Raw genomic sequence first — 24,529 nt, 5'->3', positions numbered from 1 at the left:
CATGTGGTTGGTAAACAAGCTACTTACTACACAGCCACTTCTTTTACTTTTTTCAGTCATTTTGATTGTGACCATGCTGGTTTGTAATCAAAGAAATCTACCCCAGGACTTACTCTTTGTAAGCCTAGTACTCATTCTATCAGTGCGTTTTTGCTGAACCACTAAGTTATGGGGACATAAACACATCAGTTGTCAAGTGATGGCAGACACACACACAAATACGTACATGCTATTTTGTTTTCTGCTATGTTCCTAACAGAATACACCTTAAATTACATGTGTGTGTGTATATATGTGTATATATATATAATATATATATATATATATATATATATATATATACTACACACACACATTTCGTCTGCCGTTAAGTTCTGAGTTCAAATTCCGCCGAGGTTAACTTTGCCTTTCATCCTTTCGGGGTCGATAAATTAAGTACCAGTTACGCACTGGGGTCGATGTAATCGACTTAATCCGTTTGTCTGTCCTTGTTTGTCCCCTCTGTGTTTAGCCCCTTGTGGGTAGTAAAGAAATATATATGTGTATATATATACACACACACACACACACACACACACAACAGGCTTCTTTTGGTTTCCATCTACCAAATCTACTCACAAGGCTTTGGTTGGCTGGAGGCTATAGTAGAAGACACTGAACCTGGTACCTTATGGTTGGGAAGCATGGTTCTTAAGACACAGCCATACCTGCACCTATATATATATATATATACATATATACACATTCAAAATACATTCATACGCTTATATATTAAATAAGTAATTTGTTTTTCATACACACACACACATGTAATGGCCTTCTCCATAATTTCCATTCATTAAATTCCACTTACAAGGCATTGGCCAATTAATAGCTATGATAAACAGATACTTAGCTAACATGGCATACAGTGGTTGTTAAATGTAATGCAGACCATGTTGTTGCAAAACAAACTTCTTAGCCACGTGGGTTTTTTTTTCTTTCGTTGTTGTTTTTGTTTTGTTTTTCTTTGGTATTTTATTTATTTTTAGGATTTCACTAGAGGTGGTAGGGTTTCATTTTTACGGTATCTGTAAGTATCTGTTGTTTTGGATCCAATTTCCAGCCTTGCTCAAGCATAACAGTGTATCATTCATTAATGTTTGTGAGAGTCAAGCTGCGATATGGTTGTTCAGCCTGCTAGAAATAGCTGCAAGATCTCCAATCAAATCACAACTGGCTGTCATAAAAAAAAGTTAAGGCACATTAGATAGCATAGTCTTAAATACATTCATCATCATCATCATTTAACGTCCGTTTTCCATACCAGCTTGGGTTGGACGGTTCAACACAGGTCTGGGAAGCCTGGAGGCTGCACCAGGCTCCAGTCTGATCTGGCAGTGTTTCTACAGCTGGATGCCCTTCCTAACGCCAACCTCCCCGTGACGGACAGTATTTTCCCAATTGGAATCTCTGTTTGTAAGTCTATTGAACCAGGTAACCTGGGCCTAAACAACATCAACAACAAAGACAAACTCATTACATAATGTAGTTCTAGATATATTACGTCTGAATAAAAGGTGGTATGGTCACAACTGGAATGTCTTAGATCTAAGGTCTGTCAGCTCAAGGCTATCTTGGAACTAAACAACCACAAGAATGACGTCAACAACAAGGAAGGGCACAATGCGTAATGTAGCTTTGGATGGTCGTGACAGGAAAGCCTTTGATCAATATTTGTATTAGAATTTGGGGTGAGAAAAAAAAATTTTTTTAATTTTTATTTTAAGTTCTAACTTTTCTTATATAAACATTGTCAGTTCATTATTAAGGCTGGATTAATAGTTTTGGATTATTCATTAACAAAAGTAGAAAGAGGAACTCTTTAATGAAGTGATTAGTCTAATTATCTTTAGATCTGGTAATGAACAGCTGTAAAGTTAGTTGATCATGGTTATGTAATCATAATTAAAACATGATGGTCAGATAAATATTTTTGTTTTGTTTTTGTTTGTTTTTTTTTTCTTAATCCTGTTTTGTGTTTTCAATATTAAGGAGTGACCAGTTTTAGCCAAAGGAGCTGTTCAGGCTAAACTGGTCTAACAACTAATTTCGACTGGTTTAAAAACTGGTTTTTGAGAAATTATTGAAAAATAAAAAAAGGAGTGATTTTTTTTCTTTCTTTACCAAAACAACCAAACTTTGACAGGGCAGGAATGTGATCCCCCCCCAAAGAATTGGTCCTGATAAGTAAATGGTACTCATTTTATCAATACTGTTTCCCTTGAGCCTAAAATTTCTCTCATCCTTTCAGACTTTCATTTAAAACTTATTGCCGGTAGCACATAAAAGCACCATCCGTTCGTGTCCGTTGCCAGCCTCGCCTGGCCCCCGTGCCGGTGGCACAAAAAAACACCATCCGTTCGTGGCCGTTTGCTAGCTCTGTCTGGCACCTGTGCAGGTGGCACGTAAAAAGCACCCACTACACTCACAGAGTGGTTGGCATTAGGAAGGGCATCCAGCCATAGAAACACTGCCAAATCTGACTGGGCCTGATGACGCCTTCCGGCTTCACAGACCCCAGTTAAACCGTCCAACCCATGCTAGCATGGAAAACGGACACTAAATGATGATGATGATGATGATCTCTCTCCAGAACCATATCATCTCTCTCTGGTAAACTTTCCTTATCCTTGTGTCTCCCATCTTTACCACTAACTTTCAAAGTTCAGATTAAGATGTTGGTTTCAAATGTTGGGACAAGGCCAACAGGTTTGGGAGTGGGGGCTAAGTCAATCAAATTGACCCCAATGCTATTCATTTTATCAACCCTGAAAGGAAAGGCAAAGTCGACCCCTGAAGAATTTGAACTCTGAATGTAAAGACAGACAAAATGCGGCTAAGTATTTTACCTAGCATGCTAATGATTCTGCCAGCTCGATTCCTTAGTGATATCAAATATATTAAACTACATTTAGTTGTCCTTGTTCCCATTCAAGGAGAACCCTAAAAGTTTATAGGCACTGCATGTGATTTCTTGTCCCTCTATGGAAAAAATTGTCACTGCTCTCTGCCACTCTTTTCCAATTTCTAAGCTTTAAGCTAAAGGCCAAGAATCTTAATATTCTCTACTTCTTAGCTTAGTGATGTTTTATGTCTTAGAGCTCAGTTATCTGTCTCTTATTTCTGTTTTATCTCTGTTTTAGTGCTGTCTCCAACTTAGTGCTGTGTTAGCTTTGTCCAAGCATTGTCTTAGCTATCTCATTTCTGTCTTGTGCTTTCTTAGCACAGCTCTATCTCTGTTAATTCCTGTAAAGTGGAAACATTATTAACGATCAGTTGTTTTTCTCAGAGCAACAGATACTAATAACTGATAATGTTTTACTTATAAAGGACACTCTCTGAGCTCAAACACACACACACACTCTCTCTCTCTCCACTATATATTCAGTGTTTATCCAGTCCAAATTTGTATATTGATACAATTTTATTATTTTCTTCTGTTGTAATCATGTGAACTAATATGTAGTCAACTCAAATATCAAATGGTTAACATTTCCTCTCAAATATTTTAAATTTCATTGTTTGAAGATGAGACCATTAATTTCACCCACCCCTCTCTCTCTTCAAAATGTCATACCATTTACCATCCGTCTCTTAAAATACAAGTTTCACAAAATGTGTGTCTGGGTATGCCTGCATTTACCCACACACATGCATATATGTTTATTGGTGTGTTTGTGTGTGCATGTGTGTATATATGCTTCCATTACATACTTGTGTGTGTGTGTGTGTGCATGTGCACACTTGTATATATGCAGAAACATACATTTATATCTGTCTGCATGTAACTAAAAAAAAATTGTCTTTTTCTTTTTTGGCAAATACAAATTAAAAGGTGAACTGGCAATGAGCCGAGTGAGTGACCCAGTTTCAATTCCCAATTACAGCGCTTTCACTGCTCGTCAGTTATGTTAGTTAACACATTTTAAGAAAACACAGTATATCTTACATTCCCTCCTCCTTCTCCCCTCTCCTTGGACACCTGTCACCCCTGTGCCTTTTCCCTCTCCTAAAATCTGTATTGGATTTACAGTAAAGTCGTGGGGAAAACCAAAGATTATTCTAGGCCAAGGTTAACCGCTTAAATACACACACACACATATATATTGTCATCATTTTAATGTCTCCTTTTCTGTATTTGTAAACACACACCTATACATACATATATAGATACGTATGTGTGTATGTAATTTTCCTGTTGAATTCAGTTGGCCATAAAGTCTTTAGATTAAACCACATAGCATTCTTTAGTTGATATGTTACACACTCCAAACACAAAGGTCATAAGCAAATTGAGTCTTAATTCATGGGTTTTGTACTACAAAATAATCAAAAAAAAATATACACGTGTGTCTTTGTGTATGTGTGACACAAGCGTGGCCCTGTTATTTCAAAGTTCACTTCACAATCGCATAGTATTGGATTTAGTCCTACTGTGTGGAATCTTGGGCAAGTGTCTTCTCCTCTGCTATAGTCTCAAGCCAACTAGTGCCTTTGACAGTTGGTAGGAAAAGGAGAAACACCAGCACCCAGGGCTAAAGGTCTTCACCCTTGTAAGAAGAAAAACGACCATCTTTGATTTCAAAACAAAAGATGTTCTTCCATCAGGATAATGCTCATCCATAAACAGTGAGGATGACATTCCAAAGGCTGGAACAGTTTGAATAGGAGACAAAGCCCCACCCATCATATTTGCTGGGCATTGTCCCATCTGATTATCATTTATTCTACAGTCTTCAAAATCATTTGGACAGAAAAAATATGAATTCTGTAGACGAAGTCAGAACAGGACTAGAGGAGTATTTTTCATCACGGACAAATGAATTTTGGAAGAGGGCCTTGCAAGTCTACCAGATAGATGGAAGAGCATTGTAGAAAATGAAGGAGAGAATATTTTAGAGTAAAAAAGAAATTTATCTTAATTTTGAAAAAAAAATAAGTATAAAAAACGCATTATTTATGGAATGGCCCAATACATAAGGTATGTTTGTGATTGCTATTTTGTTCATCCATTCAATGCAGGGATTTTACACTATTGCTATCATGAGAACAATGGAAAACTTGAAGTAACAATTGATACAAGACACAGCTTCTTCTGAAAAAGAAAAAAATAAACTCACTAATATGTATTGAGTACATTTTTCTTTGTTTATACTCAAATGCATATATATATACTCTTTTACTTGTTTCAGTCATTTGACTGCAACCATGCTGGAGCACCGCCTTTAGTCAAGCAAATTGACCTCGGGACTTATAATACTTATTTTATCGGTCTCTTTTGCCAAACCGCTAAGTGACGGGGATATAAACAAACCAGCATCAGTTGTCAATGCTAGGGGGACAAACACAGACACACACAAACATACACACACACACACACACACACACACACATATATATATACACACATATATACGACGGGCTTCTTTCAGTTTCTGTCTACCAAATCCACTCACAAGGCTTTGGTCGGCCCGAGGCTATAGTAGAAGACTCTTGCCCAAGATGCCACACAGTGGGACTGAACCCGGAACCATGTGTTTGGTAAGCAAGCTACTTACCACACAGCCACTCCTGTGCCTATATGTATATATATAAGTAATAATTATAATGATATAGAATATGGAAAATTGTTCATCCTCAAAATTTATTTCCTTTTATTTAACAATTTCATACAGCATTTTTTAATAGTTATTTGGGCGTACACATGTTTCCACTGCACAAAGTATGGCCAGTTGCACATGCAACCAGGTATAATTTTCTGTGCAACTTCATTCAGGATCTATCTACCAGCTAGTTTGCTTCGAAACTGACAGAATTGTTAGCATACTGGACAAAATGCTTAGCAGCATTTATTCTGTTTTTATGTTGTGAATTCAGATGCTGCAAAAGTTGACGTTGCCTTACATACTCTCAGGGTCAATGAAATAAGTACCAGTTTGAGCACTAGGGCCATTGTAATCAACTAGCCCCTCCCTCAACATTTCAGGCCTTGCATCTATAGCAGAAAGGATTATATTATTATTATTATTATTAGTTTCATATACACACAAGAGATTAGACTGTTGGAAAAGAAAAAAAATCTTAACATTGGGCTACAACAGGTAACCTTAGATGCCAAGAACCCTCCTAAGTATCCTAACTGTCCCTAATAACATTTTCTGGAGTTGTACTAAACTGGGTTTTATGCTTATTTCCTCAATCCATCTATTCAGTTCTTCAGGAATGGTTCTCAATGCACCTATAACTACTTGGATACAGTTTACCTGCACTTTCCATAGTCTCTGTAAATCAATGGCTAGGTCCTGGTACTTTGCTATTTTTTCTATATCTCTCATTGATTTTTTCATCATTTGGGACTGTAAAGTCAATTATCTGATTTTTTCTATTCTCTTTTTTACTACTACTAAATCAGGCCTTCTAGCTTCTATTGCTGTCAGTCTGAATCTTAAAGTCCTACAACATCTTGTATTTCTTACCTTCTAGTACTTTACTAGGTTTGTGTTCATACCATTTATCAGTATGTTCAATTCCTAGCTTTCTACATAGTTCCCAGTGGATTGCTTTCCTTAAATTGTCATGTCTTTAGTTGTATTCTTTCTGTGCCAGCATGCTACATTCACTTACTATATGAGTAATGCTTTCCTCTTTTGATCTCCTAACCTTGGCAAAGACCAAAAATTGGAAATGAGAGGATCAGTCAATTATATTGACCCCAGTGAAGGTGGTGAGCTGGCAGAAACGTTAGCACGCCGGGCGAAATGCGTATCCGTATTTCGTCTGCCGTTACGTTCTGAGTTCAAATTCCGCCAAGGTCGACTTTGCCTTTCATCCATTCGGGGTCGATTAAATAAGTACCAGTTACGCACTGGGGTCGATGTAATCGACTTAATCCCTTTGTCTGTCCTTGTTTGTCTCCTCTATGTTTAGCCCCTTGTGGGCAATAAAGAAATATATATTGACCCCAGTAATTGACTAGTACTTTATTTTGTTTGACCCTGGAATGATGGAAGCAAAATTAACCTTGGTGGAATTTGAGCTCGGAACATAAAGGGTCAAATATCATACAACATTTTGTCTAGTCTATTATTACAAACACTGAGGCCATGTCATCAGCTTAAGGATAATATCGCCCCTTCCCCTACAAGTCACAAATGTTCTGAAAATGGTTATGGTCCCTGCCTTGTTTATGTCTGTCCCCCCTCACAACTACTTGACAACTGGTGTTGGTATGTTTACGTTCCCATAACTTAGTGGTTTGGCAAAATAGGTTGATAGGATAAGTACCAGGCTTAAGACAATTAAGTACTGGGGTTGATTCATTCAACAAAAAATTCTTCAAAGCAGTGCCCCAGCTTGGTCACAGTCTAGTGACTGAAACAAGCAAAAAATATATATATATAGGCGCAGGAGTAGCTGTGTGGTAAGTAGCTTGTTTATCAACCACATGATTCCGGGTTCAGTCCCACTGCGTGGCACCTTGGGCAAGTGTCTTCTACTATAGCCTCGGGCCAACCAAAGCCTTGTGAGTGGATTTGGTAGACGGAAACTGAAAGAAGCCGTCGTATTATTAATATATATATATGTGTTGTGTGTGTGTTTGTGTTTCTCCCCCTAGCATTGCTTGACAACCGATGCTGGTGTGTTTATGTCCCCGTTACTTAGATGTTCGGCAAAAGAGACCGATAGAATAAGTACTGGGCTTACAAAAGAATAAGTCCCAGGGTCGAGTTGCTCGATTAAAAAGACGGTGCTCCAGCATGGCCGCAATCAAATGACTGAAACAAGTAAAAGAGTATAATAATAATAATAATGATAATAATAATATGTAAATAAATAAAGTGTAGTTGTTTGATAAAATCTCCTTTATGTCGAATATGTTATTCCTGTTTTCTGAAAATAGCGTTAAGTGAAGTATGTGTATATATAAGGGATCTTTAAGGTTTGAAATGCTGCCCAGGAAAAGGAAAAGTTGAAGGAGTACATTTAAAAGCACTTCTAAGAATAGTAACTCTAGACTATTTCTAAGAATAGGTAAATCTGTGAATGCTCCATTACCCTGTAAGTGATGATAAATAAAGGCAACCTACTGTGAAACTTTTACGTAATTTATCACCTGGTTTAACACCACCCACCTGGTTCTTTGGTACTTTTAGCAGAATCCAGTCTGTTGCAGGCACTCAGAGCCAATCTCCTGTCAGAAGACAATCTCCTCCCACCACTTAGGGAAGCTCTGCAAAAGAGGTCACTTGGTGCTTGGTACTTTTAGACTTTGACTAAACCATTAAACAGAAACTTAGTATGGTATGGAAAATATATGTTCTGTTTTTCCGACAGAAGTTTTATGTTTGAATAATAATTATTTTCCTCTGCCCGTCCCTATCAATTCCCTACATCTGGAGTTGGATCATAGTCAACAGAAACAGTTGTCAATGAGTTTGAACAGATGTTTCTGGAATGTCGATGTAATTTGATTGGGAATTGGGTCGATGAAAACTAGGTTACTGTGTTAATGTAAGAAAACATTTCCAAAGCATTCATTTGTTTGTTATGATAATGATGATGATAAATGAATCTGTAAGCAATTGAGTCATGAAACCCAAATTTAAAGTACTAGAACTTCCAAGTAAATCTTGTCATGTTTGTGTGTGTGTGTGTGTGTGTGTGTACACACCAGAAGACGCTGCTTAAAGAAGGTGGTGGATGATAAGGGGTCACAGATCTTTTTTGGAAAATACTATTTAAAAAACAGCCAAATCTCCCCCAAGTAACATTCTACTGTTTTACTATAAAAAAAGAGAATGTAGCCTTTTATATATAAAAAGAAAAGATGGTCATGAATGGAATACCTTTGATCATAGATCTGTTCAGTCAGGACTGACCTGGAGCTAAATACTGATAACCATCACTATTATCCCTAAACACTGAGTTGGGATAGATACGTCATCAGAGATAATTGTAGAAGGACAATTATCTCTAAGTCTACTTTGCTGTCATTCACTGTGAGTAGAGGAACAATGATTGTCCTGTTCTAAGTCTGTTTACTTCCACTGTGGAGAGTACTCAACATATGCGGACATCCTCATTTCACTCCACAATATAATAAATCATTACATGTCTAAGTGTATGATGTGATCTCTAATTAGTGACGTAAGGTTTGGTAGATATGAACTCGCAGGCTGTACTTGTCTCCTACTAGGTCATCCTACCAGGGCTTTGCTTTCATTCAACATTGTGGGCTGGAAGGGGACCTTGTGGCAGGCCCTGCACCAGATGGCTGGATGTGATTGGAGAAGATCATAGATCAGCTGAATCAGAACTGACTTCAGGTTAACAATAGTTGACTAACTACATAAGCTAATGAAGGGAATCTCTACACTGCTTGCTTGATTTGCTAGAAATAGTAACTATATTACTCTCATTCACTATTATCTCTCCTTTTCTAGCCCCTCTTTCTCACTCTTCTACTATTTCTTCACCTTTCTCTCTCTGTTCTTTCTTAATCCCCCATCTCTCTCATTATTTATTCTCCATTTCTGAGGGAGAAAATCCATCCGGCCTGTGCAAACATGGAAAAGTGAATATAGAATGATGACTTCAGGCTGCATCTTGTTGTGGGGCTCTGATTTGGGAGTACCTGGGTTTTGAGGAATGTGGAACCAAATGTTAGCCACTATTGTTCCCAGAATAATAGTACCTGTCTGGATCCCAACTATGGGTTAACTAGCATATGTGGTGACAGTCTGAGTGTGGGGATACAGAAATATCATTGGTTGGTATGCAGTAAAACCACCAAAAGTGAGGGACCCCCAAGCTGTTGTCACAGCATCCTTCTTGGACAGGGATGCTCTGATGTAAAACCTATGGTTTCACATGATTACTGGTCATCTCACTTTGGCCTGTCACTAGGTACACTCGGTGAGTGGTATTTGTGTCATACAAGCATTTATCACTATAGTCCAGTGAAGTTCAGATGTCTCTTTATGGTAACCTCGTTTGTCATTCTAGTTTCTGAAAGTCCTGTGGCAGTGGAAAAGTGGCAACATGTTCAGGCTTAACCAGTTGCAGGTGCACAGTAGTTTGCAACTTAACCATGCAGATCTGCAACAGAACTGAATTGTCATTTGAAAGGTCATGGACAGAAAGTCAAAAATGCCATTGGCAACAAGAAAGCATAAGGAGACAGCAGTCGGCAGAATTTGAACTCAGAACGTAAAGACAGACGAAATACCGCTAAGCATTTCGCCCAGCGTGCTTACGTTTCTGCAAACTTGCTGCCTCAGAACCATAAAGGTTTCTGCTAATCAAATTGGCAGGAGCACTTGTGTGATGATTACTGAACGTTGATTAGAGGCCAAATAATTAAACTAGGATGGAGTTAGAACACTTTGTAACAATAACTTTTGAACAGGAATGGATATAGAAAACTATGGAACAATGATCATTGGACTGGGATGGAAACAGAACATTATAGTATAATGTACATTATTGTTGTGGTTGATATTATTGTTATTTCTGTCACAAACATTTCTCTGAGGTCACAGAACTGTATGAAATATTAAAACTCTAATAGGACACTACTGTTTGGATGTTTTTAAATATTTTCCTACCCATGTTTGTCATTTTGTGTTGATGTTGTCACTCTTATAGATGAAATGATTCCTTACACTTGTACCATATGCAAGCTCTCTCTCTCTCTCTCACACATACACACACACACACACACACACATGCAGTTTCTGCCTTTCAAATTCCATATAGAAAGCATTGGTTCTTCTGAGGCTACAATTAAAAAAGAATTTTTTTAAACAAATAAATACTTGCCAAAGTGCCTGGAACCTGAAACCAATGTGGTTACAAAGTGAATAGAAGAACACAGCCAAACCAGAGTGTGTAATGTTATGTATGCATATATATATATATATATATGTATGTATACATACATACATACACATACATTTATATACATATATACACACACACACACACATATGTGTGTATGTGTATAAAATGCTGACCTAAATAATTCAGTCATCTCGCCTTTAAATTATTTTGCTAAGTTTCCCCTTCTTCTTCTTCTTCTTCCAGGAAATGGACCTTCTGCAATTTGTTTATCTTTCCTTCTGTCTGGATACCGTCCTTACTACAATGGATTGCCTCATTCAGTGCCATTCTTAGAAGAAAAACTCAAAGGTTTAAAAGGGAAATCAGTTGTTGAATCCGTAAGTATCTGATGGTTATCTCTAATATACTTACTTTCATGTTGAGTAATGAGAGAGAAGGAGTATGAGACTGTTTTTCCTCTGCATTGAACATCTAAAATGAAGTTGTGGTGATGGTGGTTTCAACTAGCAATAATTAACAATGATAATCATAATGACAGCATAACATTTTAAGCTGGATTTTGCAAACTCGTACAAGACCACAGTTGTACAAGATAGAATATAGACTATTAGATATGGATTCCAGGACATGACTGATGTTGATTCTAATGAACCTAAAACATTGACAAGTGTCTTCTGTTATAGACCCAATCATTCAAAGCCTAGTGAGTGAATTTGGTTGACAGAATATGAAAGAAGCCTAGTGTGTGTGTGTGTGAATATATCTCTGTCTTTGTGTTATGCGTGTCCCCCACTACCACCTGACAACCAGTGTTGGTTTGTTTATATCCTTATAACTTAGCGGTTCAGCAAAAGAGACGTATAGAATAAGTACCAGGCTTAAAAAATAAATGCTGGGGCCAATCTGCTTGATTAGACCCTTCAAAGTGATGCCCCAGCATGGTTGCAATCGAATGACTAAATCAAGTAAAAGCTAGAAAGAAGGAAGGTTATACCCATAACCCTTCACTGGGCCTCTGGAGCTGCTGAGAGTGAGTGAGGGAGGGAGAAGTACCACCGAACAAAAGACTTAGACCAAATACTTGCAATGTAGTGGACTCTCCTTACGGTACCTACAGGGCCAGGTGGTGATGTTGAACTTGGAAACAGATTAAGTTTATCACCTGAGTCAGCCATATATATATATATATATATATATATATATATTATCAATAATAACAAAGGGTAAAATTAATTAATTAAGTAGTAATCAATAATTTCACCAAGTAGAATTCGGCATGAAAAAGGACCATTTCACGGTAAACTTAAGTAATACTTTATAATTAGGGTTCAGCAAAGATTTGCTTTACCACATACCGAAGTTTAGAAATAGCAGCCAAAGAACCTTAGCTATTTCCACTGCTTTAAAAAGGGACTTTGTTTTTTCCGGAGTCCCTTTTTAAAGTAGTGGAAATAGCTGAGGTTCTTTGGCTGCTATTTCTAAACTTCGGTATGTGGTAAAGCAAATCTTTGCTGAACCCTAATTATAAAGTATATATATATATATATATATATATATATATATATATATATATATATATATATATGACAGGCTTCTGCACAGTTTGCATCTATTAAATTCACTTGCAAGGTATAGAAGACACTTGCCCAAACTGATATGCAGTGGGACTGAAACCAAAACCATGTGGTTACAAAACAAGCCCAGGACTCTAAGAATAACCTCAAGACTCTAAGAAATAGATGAAGGCCTGTCTATATCAGTAATAAAATCCAAGAGAGTTTGTAGGTTTCAATAAATTTAACAACTGAGTGAACTTCAAACTTTCTTGGATTTTAGTAGTTTTTTTCTTTGAACAGTTATGATGTGTACCAATAACAGTTTTTAAAAATGTATTAGTTCTTGACACTAACTGCATTTCTATTGGGTTCTTATCAGATCAGCTTCCAAATTGGGTCTAGGCTGGCCTAGTATGGCTCTCAAATTTACTGGTACCTTCCAAAACCTTTAATTAAGTTTTCAGGTTTCACAAATCAACAGTTTTTGTTTGTTTGCTTTTTTTTTCTCCAAAACTGGACAGTTTTTTGTTTGGTGTGGTGAGCATTCCAGATTAACCATTAACCACATCATGTTGTGTTAACTAACTCAATTTGTAAAACAGTAAACAATGTAGTAATTTGCACAAAAACACTGTTAAAAATAAGCAACACAGACATGGTAAATTAATCTGAAGCTACAATGATTCACATCGGAGTACTTAATAATCGAATTATTTAGTTAGCAGCATTAACAGAGCCACATTTACTTAACCATAGAACTTTCCGGAGACCAAATGTAACTACCTTCCAGTTAGCTTCATTAACCCGTATTCTTGCGTTGTCTCTATCTTTTCACCATTTTGGTCTGACACCTATTAATCAACCACATAACAAATAACATTATATAAAAACAAACAAAAAAATAGTGTCTGGCAGAAGTGGGTAGTGAGGAAGCAGGTTTATATTTTTTTGTTGTTGTTTGTTTTGTGACGACAACAAAAAGTTCAAATCATGTGGCTAGTTGAGCCATCAGTTAATTTTATAATACTTGCAATGGTTCAACACATTAGATAGAATATCTCCACTACACACATACACACGGCTACCACAAGCCACTCTACACAACTAATTTATCTTTACAAGTTGTTTTTGTTTGTTTGTTTTTGTTTTTTAATAACATGGTGTATGTGTACTTTGTTTGCTGGATTTCACACCAAATTTGGCACATTTTCACAAGAACAACACCAAGAAAGAAAGAGAAGTTGACAATTGTCATACTTTCCATATAACTGGTTATTAATGAAGTTGAATGCTGGACACCAAGTTGACTTCAATAAAAATAACTGGGTTACTTATGTTGAAATGCATTGTGGGAAAAATTCTCACTGACAAAAGTGTACAGCTTATACAAAATAACTGGTTGAGGAAATTCATTTCAAAATAAATAAAGGAAAAAAGAGACCAGTTTTGTTCAATAATGATGAAAAATATTTGTGTTAACGATGATGATAATTTTTTTTCTCACATGGACACGAAGCCAAATATTTGAGTGGTACTTTAATTTTATCTGTCCCAGAGGGATAAAAGGCAGGGTTGGTCTCAGTAGGATTTGAACTAAGAATGTAAAAAGTTACAACTAAATACCACAAGGCATTTTGTCCAATGCTCAAATGATCCTGCTAGTCCTCTTCCTAAAATAATAATAATCCTTTTTATTATGGCACATTGCTAGGCACCCGCCACAACAGAATTAAGATCCTAAAATGAAGATACCACATAAAAAGCATTGGTGTGGGTGCTGGCATCACATAGAAAGCACACTGGTGATGGTACCATGTAAAAAGCACCCAGTACAATCTTTCGAGTGCTTGGTGTTAGGAAGGGCATCCATCCATAAAAATCGAGCCAAAGCAGACTCATGGACCTGGTGTGGCCCCTGCTTTGCTAATTTTTGTTGAGCTGTCCAACCCATGCCACCATGGAAAATGGACATTAAATGTCGGTGGTGATGATATGGGCACAAGGCCTGAATTTTTGTGGGCAGGGGCTAGTTGATTACATTGACCCCCAGTGTTTAACTCGTACTTATTTCATCGAACCCAAAAGGCTGAAATGCAAAGCCAGCCTTGGCAATATTTGAACTCAGAATGTAAAGAGCTAGAAGAAATGTCACTAAGTATTTTGTCTAATGCTTTAGCAGTTCAGCTTATCTGCCACTCAAGCCATGGCAGCACTATGTGATTTATTTAAAACTATTAAATATCAACAAATAAATAACCCCAGCAGAGAAATGCCAATGTATCTAAATACAGATTTGATCCAACACCCATTTATTGTTTACAGGTCATATGACATATCTTTTTATTTCTTTTCATTTCTAGGATTTATATGATTTGGCCCAAGGACTTGAAGGACGTTCACTGAACCCTGTTGCTGTTTTATTTGATCATATGTTACACCCAGACGCTGATCATGGGGCACTAAATCCCTCTCTGCTGACATGGGTATATGACAGACAGCATGAAATCCCACACCTTGTTCTAGGAAAATGGTCACCCGGTGGTTCATGGCAGGTTAGTTGAATTATTATTGAACCTCATAGGTAATGGGAAGAGACAAGCATTTGCCATGTAGTGAACTCCCACGTGGTCAAATCAGTTGCAAGTTTTTACTTATAATCTGTCTGAGTTGTTCCACAAGTGAGTTCTCTAGTAGAGCAATTCATCAATGTGTGTGTGTATATATATATATATATATATATATATATATATTTAAAGGGTAAAATTAATTAATAATTTCACCAAGTAGTTTGGTATGTTAAAAGAACCATTATTGGTAACCTTATACAAACATTTTATAATTATAAGTATAATTATAATTAGGGTAACTGCTATTTCTAAATTTCGGTGGCAATCCTAAGCCGGATCCACTAAAGGAGCTTTTTTTGTGAATGTCACTGGTCTATATAAATCCATAAATTGTACATTAAATTTATATATATATAGGTATGTATGTACTGTCTCTCTCTCTTTCTTTCTCTTACTCTCTTTCTCTCTCTCTCTCTCTCTCTCTCTCTCTCTCTCTCTCTCTCTTTCTCAGTCTCTCTCTCCCTCTCCCACACACATACACACACACACACACACACACTTGAGGTTATGGGTTTTGATTGCGTGAAGAATTTGAAGGGTCATGCCTTGAAAGATGATTTTGGACACTCAGACATCTTAGAAGGTGTGAGTCTGAAGTACATTTACTATCAGGGGCTGTTAATATAAAATGGATGAAGTCATTACCTGCTAGATGGTTTGTTATACTTAGAGTTCAGGAGGAAAGTGAATTGAAATTGATATCTTCACTGTTTGGATTGGGAGTAATTAAAACAACTGCTAGTGGTTGGAAGAGTTTAGAGTGTAGAGACAAAAATGATCTTAGAGAGCGCTGAAGTTCTTTGTTTTTGGTATCTAAATGAGAGAGGTGAGTGTTGGTTTAGTAAAATTTTTGTTTAGCCTCAGGTTAATTTTGATCAAGCAGATCTATAATCAAAGGTATTCCAGTTGTAACAGTCCCATCTTTTATCGAGATGTATCTTTTTGTTTTTCGGGGGGTTTTTTTGACGTGGTAAGTAGCTTGTTAACCAACCACATGGTTCCAGGTTCAGTCCCACTGCGTGGCATCTTGGGCAAGTGTCTTCTGCTATAGCCCCGGGCCGACCAAAGCCTTGTGAGTGGATTTGGTAGACGGAAACTGAAAGAAGCCTGTCGCATATATGTATATATATATATATGTATATGTTTTTGTGTGTCTGTGTTTGTCCCCCTAGCATTGCTTGACAATCGATGCTGGTGTGTTTATGTCCCCGTTACTTAGCGGTTCGGCAAAAGAGACCGATAGAATAAGTACTGGGCTTACAAAAGAATAAGTCCCGGGGTCGAGTTGCTCGATTAAAGGAGTAAAAGAGTATGGTATTTCTAGCAGGTTAAGCAAACTGTAAGAGAAGCTTGTAATAGTGAAGTTGGAATATAGAGAGTAGCTTGGATATATAGAGGATAAGAAGAATAACATGTGTGGTAGTTTGCATATTAGGGAAAAGAATTGGTATGGACTGGAAGCCGCAATAAAATTCCTAGAAGCAAAGGAAATTGTCCTTCAGGATGTTATTAAGTGCCAACTCTGTGCTAATAACAAATTAGGCAAAATGTGGAAATGAGATCATGCATCAGCAAGGCTAACTGTATTGTCACAGCACTCAGAGGCCCTTCTAATCTGTGCTCATTCTTTACCATTCCTTCACTGCTACAGCAGAGGTCAAGTTTCTTAGGCTGGTTCTCTGATAGTTGATTGCAGGTTTGTAAGATTATCAGATGATATGGCATTTATAGGGAAAGGGACAGACAGGAAAAAAAAAAAAAAGAGGAGAGATATTGAGAGTATAGAAGGGAGAAGAAGCAATGAAAATCATGAAAAGAAGTTAGAAAGAGAATTTGAACAGATGTATTTAGATGATAAGGGATATCACTGAATGAAATGATAAGACATAGAGACTCGCAAAATGAAGCAATATTGTGAATGAAGCACCAGGATAGGGAGCAGGGTAATTACAGCAAACTATTAGGTATTTGATCAGGATGTGGTTAGTAACTGACTTATCCTGTTATGTTTTAGTTAGAGCTGGTTATTTAGAAAGATAACCATATGTCTTATCACTTCTTTGTCCTTCAAAGTGAACAGAAATGAATCCAAAACATATTCATGTGGTCATAGGAAGAGAAGAAATGTGTGAAGGGATAAAAAAAACTATAAAGAAATGGAAACTTTGTCTCTAGTTTACCAAGTTTGCTCTCTGTTTAGCAAATTGAGCAGAGAAAAGTAGATAAACTTCAGCAGATGATTTGAAGGCAGTTTGTTTTGTGTTTTTATTTAGGCGTAGCAGTGGCTGTGTGGTAAGTAGCTTGCTTACGAACCGCATGGTTCCGGGTTCAGTCCCACTGCGTGGCACCTTGGGCGAGTGTCTTCTACTATAGCCTCGGGCCGACCAAAGCCTTGTGAGTGGATTTGGTAGACGGAAACTGAAAGAAGCCCGTCATATATATATACATATATAATACTATTGATATACTATTGATATCAATAATACTATTGATATACTAACTAAGGATAATAGGCTGAATGGTTAAATGGAACATCTTTGATCAGAAGAAAAAACAACACACCACCATTAGCACTGAATCCATCATGGCCACCACTACCACCATGATCACCACCACGACTACTACTACTACCACTGAGTCTGCAAAGGTCTATACAGAATTGTTTGATCTGCTAGAAATAACAATCACATCTCCCTCAAAGTACACTACACTATCATAAAAAGGGAATGTCACATTAGTTTATGTAGCCTAGATACCCCATGTTTGAAAAAGGAGTGGATGATCATGACGAGAACGCCAGTCGGATCTCTTCGGTTTGAACAGCAGTTTTTTTAAATCATTTCCACGTAACTAAACACTTTTAAACTTCGTATACTGGTAGAATGTGTTTATAAAACATCTTTTTCTCTTGGCTTTATTGAGAAAATTCTATAGTTTGTAAGATATTTGTTGTTTTTTTTTCTTCAATTTCTGCCATTTCAACCAATCAATGACGTCTATTGAGGTGAAAACATTCTGTGCCGTATGAATATGTCCCTTGTTTAAGAAACAGATTGGGTTTATTTACATTTCCAAAGAAAAAAAGATACCCTTCCCCCCACCCCTATCCCTAACCCTAAAACAGATTGAAATGCAATAGATCGATACTAGGGTCATAATTATGGGTGACAATTTCATATGACACTGCTAGAAAAAAAACTGCCGTTCAAACCGAAAAAATCCCACCAGTCAAACAAAGTTCATTTGACTACTTCCATCTTGCTATTATAACAGCTGACCTTGGGTTAACCAACAACATATATAGCATCTGTGGAGGCGCAATGGCCCAGTGGTTAGGGCAGCGGACTCGCGGACATAGGATCGCGGTTTCGATTCCCAGACCGAGCTTTGTGAGTGTTTATTGAGCGAAAACACCTAAAGCTCCACGAGGCTCCGGCAGGGGATGGTAGTGATCCCTGCTGTACTCTTTCACCACAACTTTCTCTCACTCTTACTTCCTGTTTCTGTTGTACCTGTATTTCAAAGGGCCGGCCTTGTCACTCTCTGTGTCACGCTGAATATCCCCGAGAACTACGTTAAGGGTACATGTGTCTGTGGAGTGCTCAGCCACTTACACGTTAATTTCACGAGCAGGCTGTTCCATTGATTCGGATCAACCGGAACCCTCGTCATCGTAACCGATGGAGTGCTTCCACATATAGCATCTATCCCTAATTATCCAAGCAATTTCTTAATGTATCTTTTTGTTTTCCATTCTCCAGCAAATGGATGGAAACCTACAGACTATCAGCATTAGTAACTGGATGGAACTACCATCTTTGCCTTTACAGAAATGGCTAAACAAAAAGAAAACCTCGTAAGTATTTCATAATCCTTTGTCGTTTCCCCATTGACACATCAGTTAAACTATTGTAAAATAAGATCCACACGTCTATGAGTGAGAAATTTTTTAGCTATATGTCTCATCTTTTATTTGTTTTTATTTTATTACGGCTTTGTTTTGTTGGTGGATGTTTATCACTCAATCGTGAAGAAGGAGTAGAATCTTTTTGTTTAATAAACTGAAGCAAGCAGAGTTATGTGCCTTGTTTGACACTATTACACAATGATTGGAGTTTATGAATTGATTACACTGTATAACACGATTTTTGTCCTTGGGTAGCAACTGTTATTTCCTGTTTGCTTACCTCTTAGGAAGTATGAAAAATGACTAATATTTCCTTCAAACTTTGCTTCTGTTACATTTATTCAAACTCCAAAGAATCCCTCACAACATATGGCTGTGACACTCCCCCCCCCACTACTCCTCACCAGCAGAGATGATGACAATATGAGGTGCACATATTGTCAGCCACTAAGAGACATACGCAAGTGATTAAGGCAAGCAACTAACAAGCAAATCTGCGGTATTGAGCAGAATATTTACTATAACGATATTTCTGCTTCAGCAACTCAGCACTCTATCTGTCTGAAACGTAATAGAGCTAAGTTGGTTTCAAAACATTGACGACCAAGCCACAAAAGCAAAGTCTGAAGGGAATAGTAGTAATTTCCTTTGATTTCTAGATAGAAGCATATAAGAAATAATACTTACTGACCAAAGACAAAAGAAATTTTAATTTTGTTACACAGTGTACAGATCACTTCAGATATATTTCAAATGTACAGACAGTGAGCTGACACAGTCATTAGCATGCCAGGTAAAATGCTTAGTGGCACTTCGTTCATCTTTACATTCCGAGTTCAAATTCTGCCAAGTTTGACTTTGCCTTTCATCCTTTCGAAGTTGATAAAAAAAAAAGTACCAGTTAAGTACTGGTGTGCTCAATGTAATTGACGTACCCCACTCCCCCAAAATTGTTGGTCTTGTACCAAAATTTGAAACCAATTTTTCAGATATTAGAATTTTCAAAAGAAAAACAAGGGGAAAAGAAAATTTAATTTTTTTGACAAGTTTGTCTGTGTCTGATAATCTTTTCTACTCTAGGCACAAGGCCCGAAATTTTTTTGGGGGGCAATCGATTTGATCAACCCCTGTACGCAACTGGTAGTCAATTTATCTACCCCAAAAGGATGAAAGGCAAAGTTGACTTTAGCAGAATTTGAACTCAGAACGTAAAGACAAACAAAATACTGCTAAGCATTTCACCCGGTGTGCTAATGTTTCTGCCAGCTTGCCACGTTTTATTTTTGTCTGATAGATAATACCAGTAAAATGACACCTGTCAAAGATGTTGTTCTTAAAAATTCATATTTTATGGCTGTTAATTTGGCCTTATAAATTTCATCTAAGTACAAAATACTTTTATAGCTTGTTCCTATGTATGGAATTTCAGTATGAACCATAGAACACTAGACATACAAAAATTATTTAGAGATAACTTTTTAAGGCTCGTCAATTTTCTTTTCACTTATAACAACTTCTAATCAAAATTAATTAATTTTTTTAACGAAATTGTAGTGTCAGCCTTATTGTCAAACTAGAAACTTTACATTAATCAAAAATGTCTTGCTAGATTTCACATAATAGTTCTTGTTTGTCATCAAGCAGTTGTAATAACTAAACACATTGTGTTACTCTCTTATATGTATGTTTGTTCTTTAAATCTGATCAGATTTCATATTTTTTCTTTCTTCAGGGTGTCTGAAAAAAACAGGAAAGACAATCGTGCAACAGTTGCAGATGTCCGCAACTATTATTGCGATTTTTTAAAAGAAAAGAACATTTACAAGAATTTCCGCAATGGTTATTTAGTTAGTTCTGTGCAGAAAGTTCTGGACACTTGTGAAGGAATTGATTGTGAGAGTGGAGAAGCAATGCCTTGCTGTCAAAATGTTAAAGCAGACCATAAATTTTTATGGGAAGTACGTGGACATAAAGTGGATACAAAACGACGTGATGGCCAGGAACCTTTTCCACACGAGGACTTTTGTTTCCAAAGCAACTCAGTAGTTTTAGCTACAGGTACGACGGACCTACCTAACCGATTAGGTACCACTGGGGAAAATCTGCCTTATGTGGTACACTCCCTTAAAGCTTTTGAACAAATGATTACAAAAAAAGAGATTGCAAGTGACTCTGATCCTGTTGTTGTTGTTGGTGCTGGCCTATCTGCTGCTGATGCTATTTTGATGGCTCTCGAAAATGACATCTCTGTTGCTCATGTATTTCGTGTCAGTCCAAATGATTCATCTCTGGTTTTCAAAAAGTTACCTCTAAGCATGTACCCTGAATATCACAGAGTATACTCTCTTATGAAAGGTAAAGAAGTGAATGACCTTTATAAACCATATTCCAGGCATCAGGTTGAAGATCTGCAGAAAGACAACAAAGTACTGATAAAGTGTCTTAAAAACAGCTGCAACATAAGTACCCTGAATACCTCCTTGGCTGTTGTATTGATTGGTGCAAAACCTAACTTAGCATTCCTGCCACAAGAAGGGAAATATCTAGGCACCATTGAAAAACAATCTATTGACAGTAAACATAATCCCATCCAAGTGGACCCTTTTTCTTATGAAGCAATCAAAGAGCCTGGAATGTATGCCATGGGACCATTGATGGGCGATAATTTTGTACGTTTTGCAATTGGGGGTTCATTAGGGATCACAAATCATTTAATAATGAAAGCTCAGGGAAAATAACAATAATAATTATTTAGGAATTTTTTTTATATTAAAAAAAGATTTTTTTCAGAGAAAGCATTTTATATGGTGTTTACATTTTAATATAGTAAACATGATTTATAAGAATTTTTTATTAATAAAAGACCAAAAAGAACAATTTTAAATTGATAACTTTTTTTCAGAACATTTGTATATATATATATATATATATATATATATGCGTATGTGTGCATTATCGTAGTCATCATTATTATTTAGTGTCTGCTTTCCATGCTGGCATGGGTTACACAGTTTGACTGAACTGGTAAGCTGGAGAGCTACACCAGCATCCAGTCTGATTTGGCATGGTGTCTACAGCTAGATGCCATTTCTAATGCCATTGTGGGTATATATATATATATATTATACACACACATACATACATACATACATCATCATTATTCATCATTGTTTGACCGTGGTCGAGACAATGGAATTTACCATGCTACGCCAGACTTCACGGTCCATCATAGCATTACGGAGGTCCTGTTGCTGGATGCCTGTATCCCTGGAGATTACATCAGGGTAGGAGAGTGTGCGCCCTCTGGTATTGCGAGTAGATGGCTTCCAGAGGAGAATAGTAGAAATTGCCTCGTTTTCACTCTACAACAATGTCCAGCAAACTGGACTCTCCTACCTTACATACATACATACACAGGATGTCCCAAAAGTCACTGATGGATTTCAATTTAATAACTTCCTTAACTTCACAAATAAATAAATGCATGAAATTTTGATACAGTTATAAAGGATATAATGGAAATTAACATGCACTAGTCAAATTTTGCAACACCACTACATCACATATGAAAAATGACATCACTTAAATGGCAACCATTTTTGGCTTTGCATGCCCATGCTCTTTCCAAAACTTGCACCATAACACCCTCAAGAGTTTCAAACACCACTTACCTGATTTCTCTATTGATGTTCTCCTTCAGTTGCACCAAGATCTCCGGTTTGTTGATGTAAACATTCTCTTTCAGATATCCATGATTGAGACCTTTGTTTGCCCGCCCATTCAAAGTAGACCTTACACATGGTTCCAGCAAGATGGGGCAACTGCTCATACCACTAGAGAAACAATGCAGTTGCTAAAGCAGTGCTTTGGAAAGAGAATAATCTCCTGCTACAGCAATGTCAACTGGACTTCACATTCCCCAGACTTGACTAACCCAGAATTTTTCTTGAGGGGATACCTGAAAGAGAGGGTTTACGTCAACAAACTGGAGACCCTGGTGCAACTGAAGGAGAACATCAATAGAGAAATCAGAGAAGTAGGGTCTGAAACTCTTGAGGGTAGTATAGTGCAAGTTTTGGAAAGAGCACAGGCATGCAAAGCCAAAAATGGCTGCCATATAAGCGATGTCATTTTGCATATATGATGTAGTGGTGTTCCAAAATTTGTACATATTAATTTCCATTATGCCCTTTATATTATATCAAAATTTCATGCATTCATTCGTAAAGTTAAGGAAGTTATTAAAAATTGAAATCCATCAGTGACTTTTGGGACACCATGGATAAATATATATATATAATATATATATATATAATATATATATATATATTATATATATATATATATATAATATATATATATATAGTTGAAATTTATAGAAAAACAAAAGACGAAGACAGGTGTGTGAACTGCAAGGAAGTTTCTTAGTTTGATGCTCAGGGAAAAATGAAAAAGTCTTTTATCTTTCAAGCCGATGCTCTTCAACAGAAAAGAATTGAAGAAAATAAACAGAGAGTGAAAAAAACTTGTAGATGTCAGTGGTCCAGCATGGCAAATATATATATATAAATTTTATCAAGTATAAAAAAGAACATTTTTTATATTATCCAAAATAACATTTGAGATGAATTCAAAACTTGTATTGGCAAATATGTAGGGTATATATATATATATATCAGTTGAATTGTATGTTACGAAGAAATAATGAACATCTATGTATTCCAGTCCATGCAAGTACAGAAAGCAAACATAAAATGATCATGATCTTTTATATATATATATATATATATATATATATATATATATATATATACACACACACATACATATACATGTTTATGTATTTGTTTTGCAAAATTCTTGATGTAAACTCATGTGTTGAAACAAATATTGCTGTCAAACCATCCAACTCATGCTAGCATTGAAATTAGACATTAAATAATGATGATGATGACATGCATATATAAAGGAGCACTCTGTCAGTTACGACGACGAGGCTCCCAGCTGATACGATCAATGGAACAGCTTGCTCGTGAAATGAACATGCAAGTGACTGAGCAATCCACAGACACGTGTACCCTTAACGTAGTTCTCAGGGAGATTCAGTGTGACACAGAATGTGACAAGACCGGCCCTTTGAAATACAAGTACAACTCATTTTTGCCAGCTGAGTGGATTGGAGCAACGTGAAATAGAGTGTCTTGCTCAAGAGCACAACACGTCGCCAGGAATTTGAACTCACGACTTTACAATCGTGAGCTGAATGCCCTAACCACTAAGCCACGCGCCTTCACTGCATATGTAATCTGTGTGTGTGTGTGTGTATATATATATATATATATATATAATAATAATATGATGGAATATTATTCCAAACTTTAGAAATACTAAATCAAATTTCACAAAATATAATATATATATATAAATTAGAAAAAAAACACCTTTTATCAATTCAATAATGAAAAAATTAAATTATACCATTTAGAAAAACTACATATTATAGAAAGATTAAATATAAGATAAAACATATAACGATGATTAAGTAATGTGCAAAA

General features: G+C 36.7%; 1 protein-coding gene across 5 annotated transcripts in view; it reads left to right on the top strand.

Moving 5' to 3' along the window:
• LOC115221785 (oxidative stress-induced growth inhibitor 2-like) overlaps positions 1-21,839 on the top strand; it is a 100,367-nt gene extending 78,528 nt beyond the window's left edge. For all 5 annotated transcript variants that reach the window (XM_036510874.1, XM_029792015.2, XM_029792013.2 and 2 more), the window contains 4 exons: positions 11,128-11,261; positions 14,801-14,992; positions 18,829-18,923; positions 20,707-21,839. In XM_036510874.1, the coding sequence (XP_036366767.1) occupies positions 11,128-11,261; positions 14,801-14,992; positions 18,829-18,923; positions 20,707-21,712 (1,427 nt within the window). In that variant the 3' untranslated portion in view covers positions 21,713-21,839. The remainder of the gene's footprint in view (positions 1-11,127; positions 11,262-14,800; positions 14,993-18,828; positions 18,924-20,706) is intronic.
• The last annotated feature ends 2,690 nt before the right edge of the window (positions 21,840-24,529 follow it).

The sequence above is a fragment of the Octopus sinensis genome, linkage group LG18, assembly GCF_006345805.1.
Source record: "Octopus sinensis linkage group LG18, ASM634580v1, whole genome shotgun sequence".
Lineage (NCBI taxonomy): Eukaryota > Metazoa > Mollusca > Cephalopoda > Octopoda > Octopodidae > Octopus > Octopus sinensis.
The sequence above is the reverse complement of the archived record's forward strand: the minus strand, read 5'-3'. Positions and strand labels throughout refer to the sequence as shown.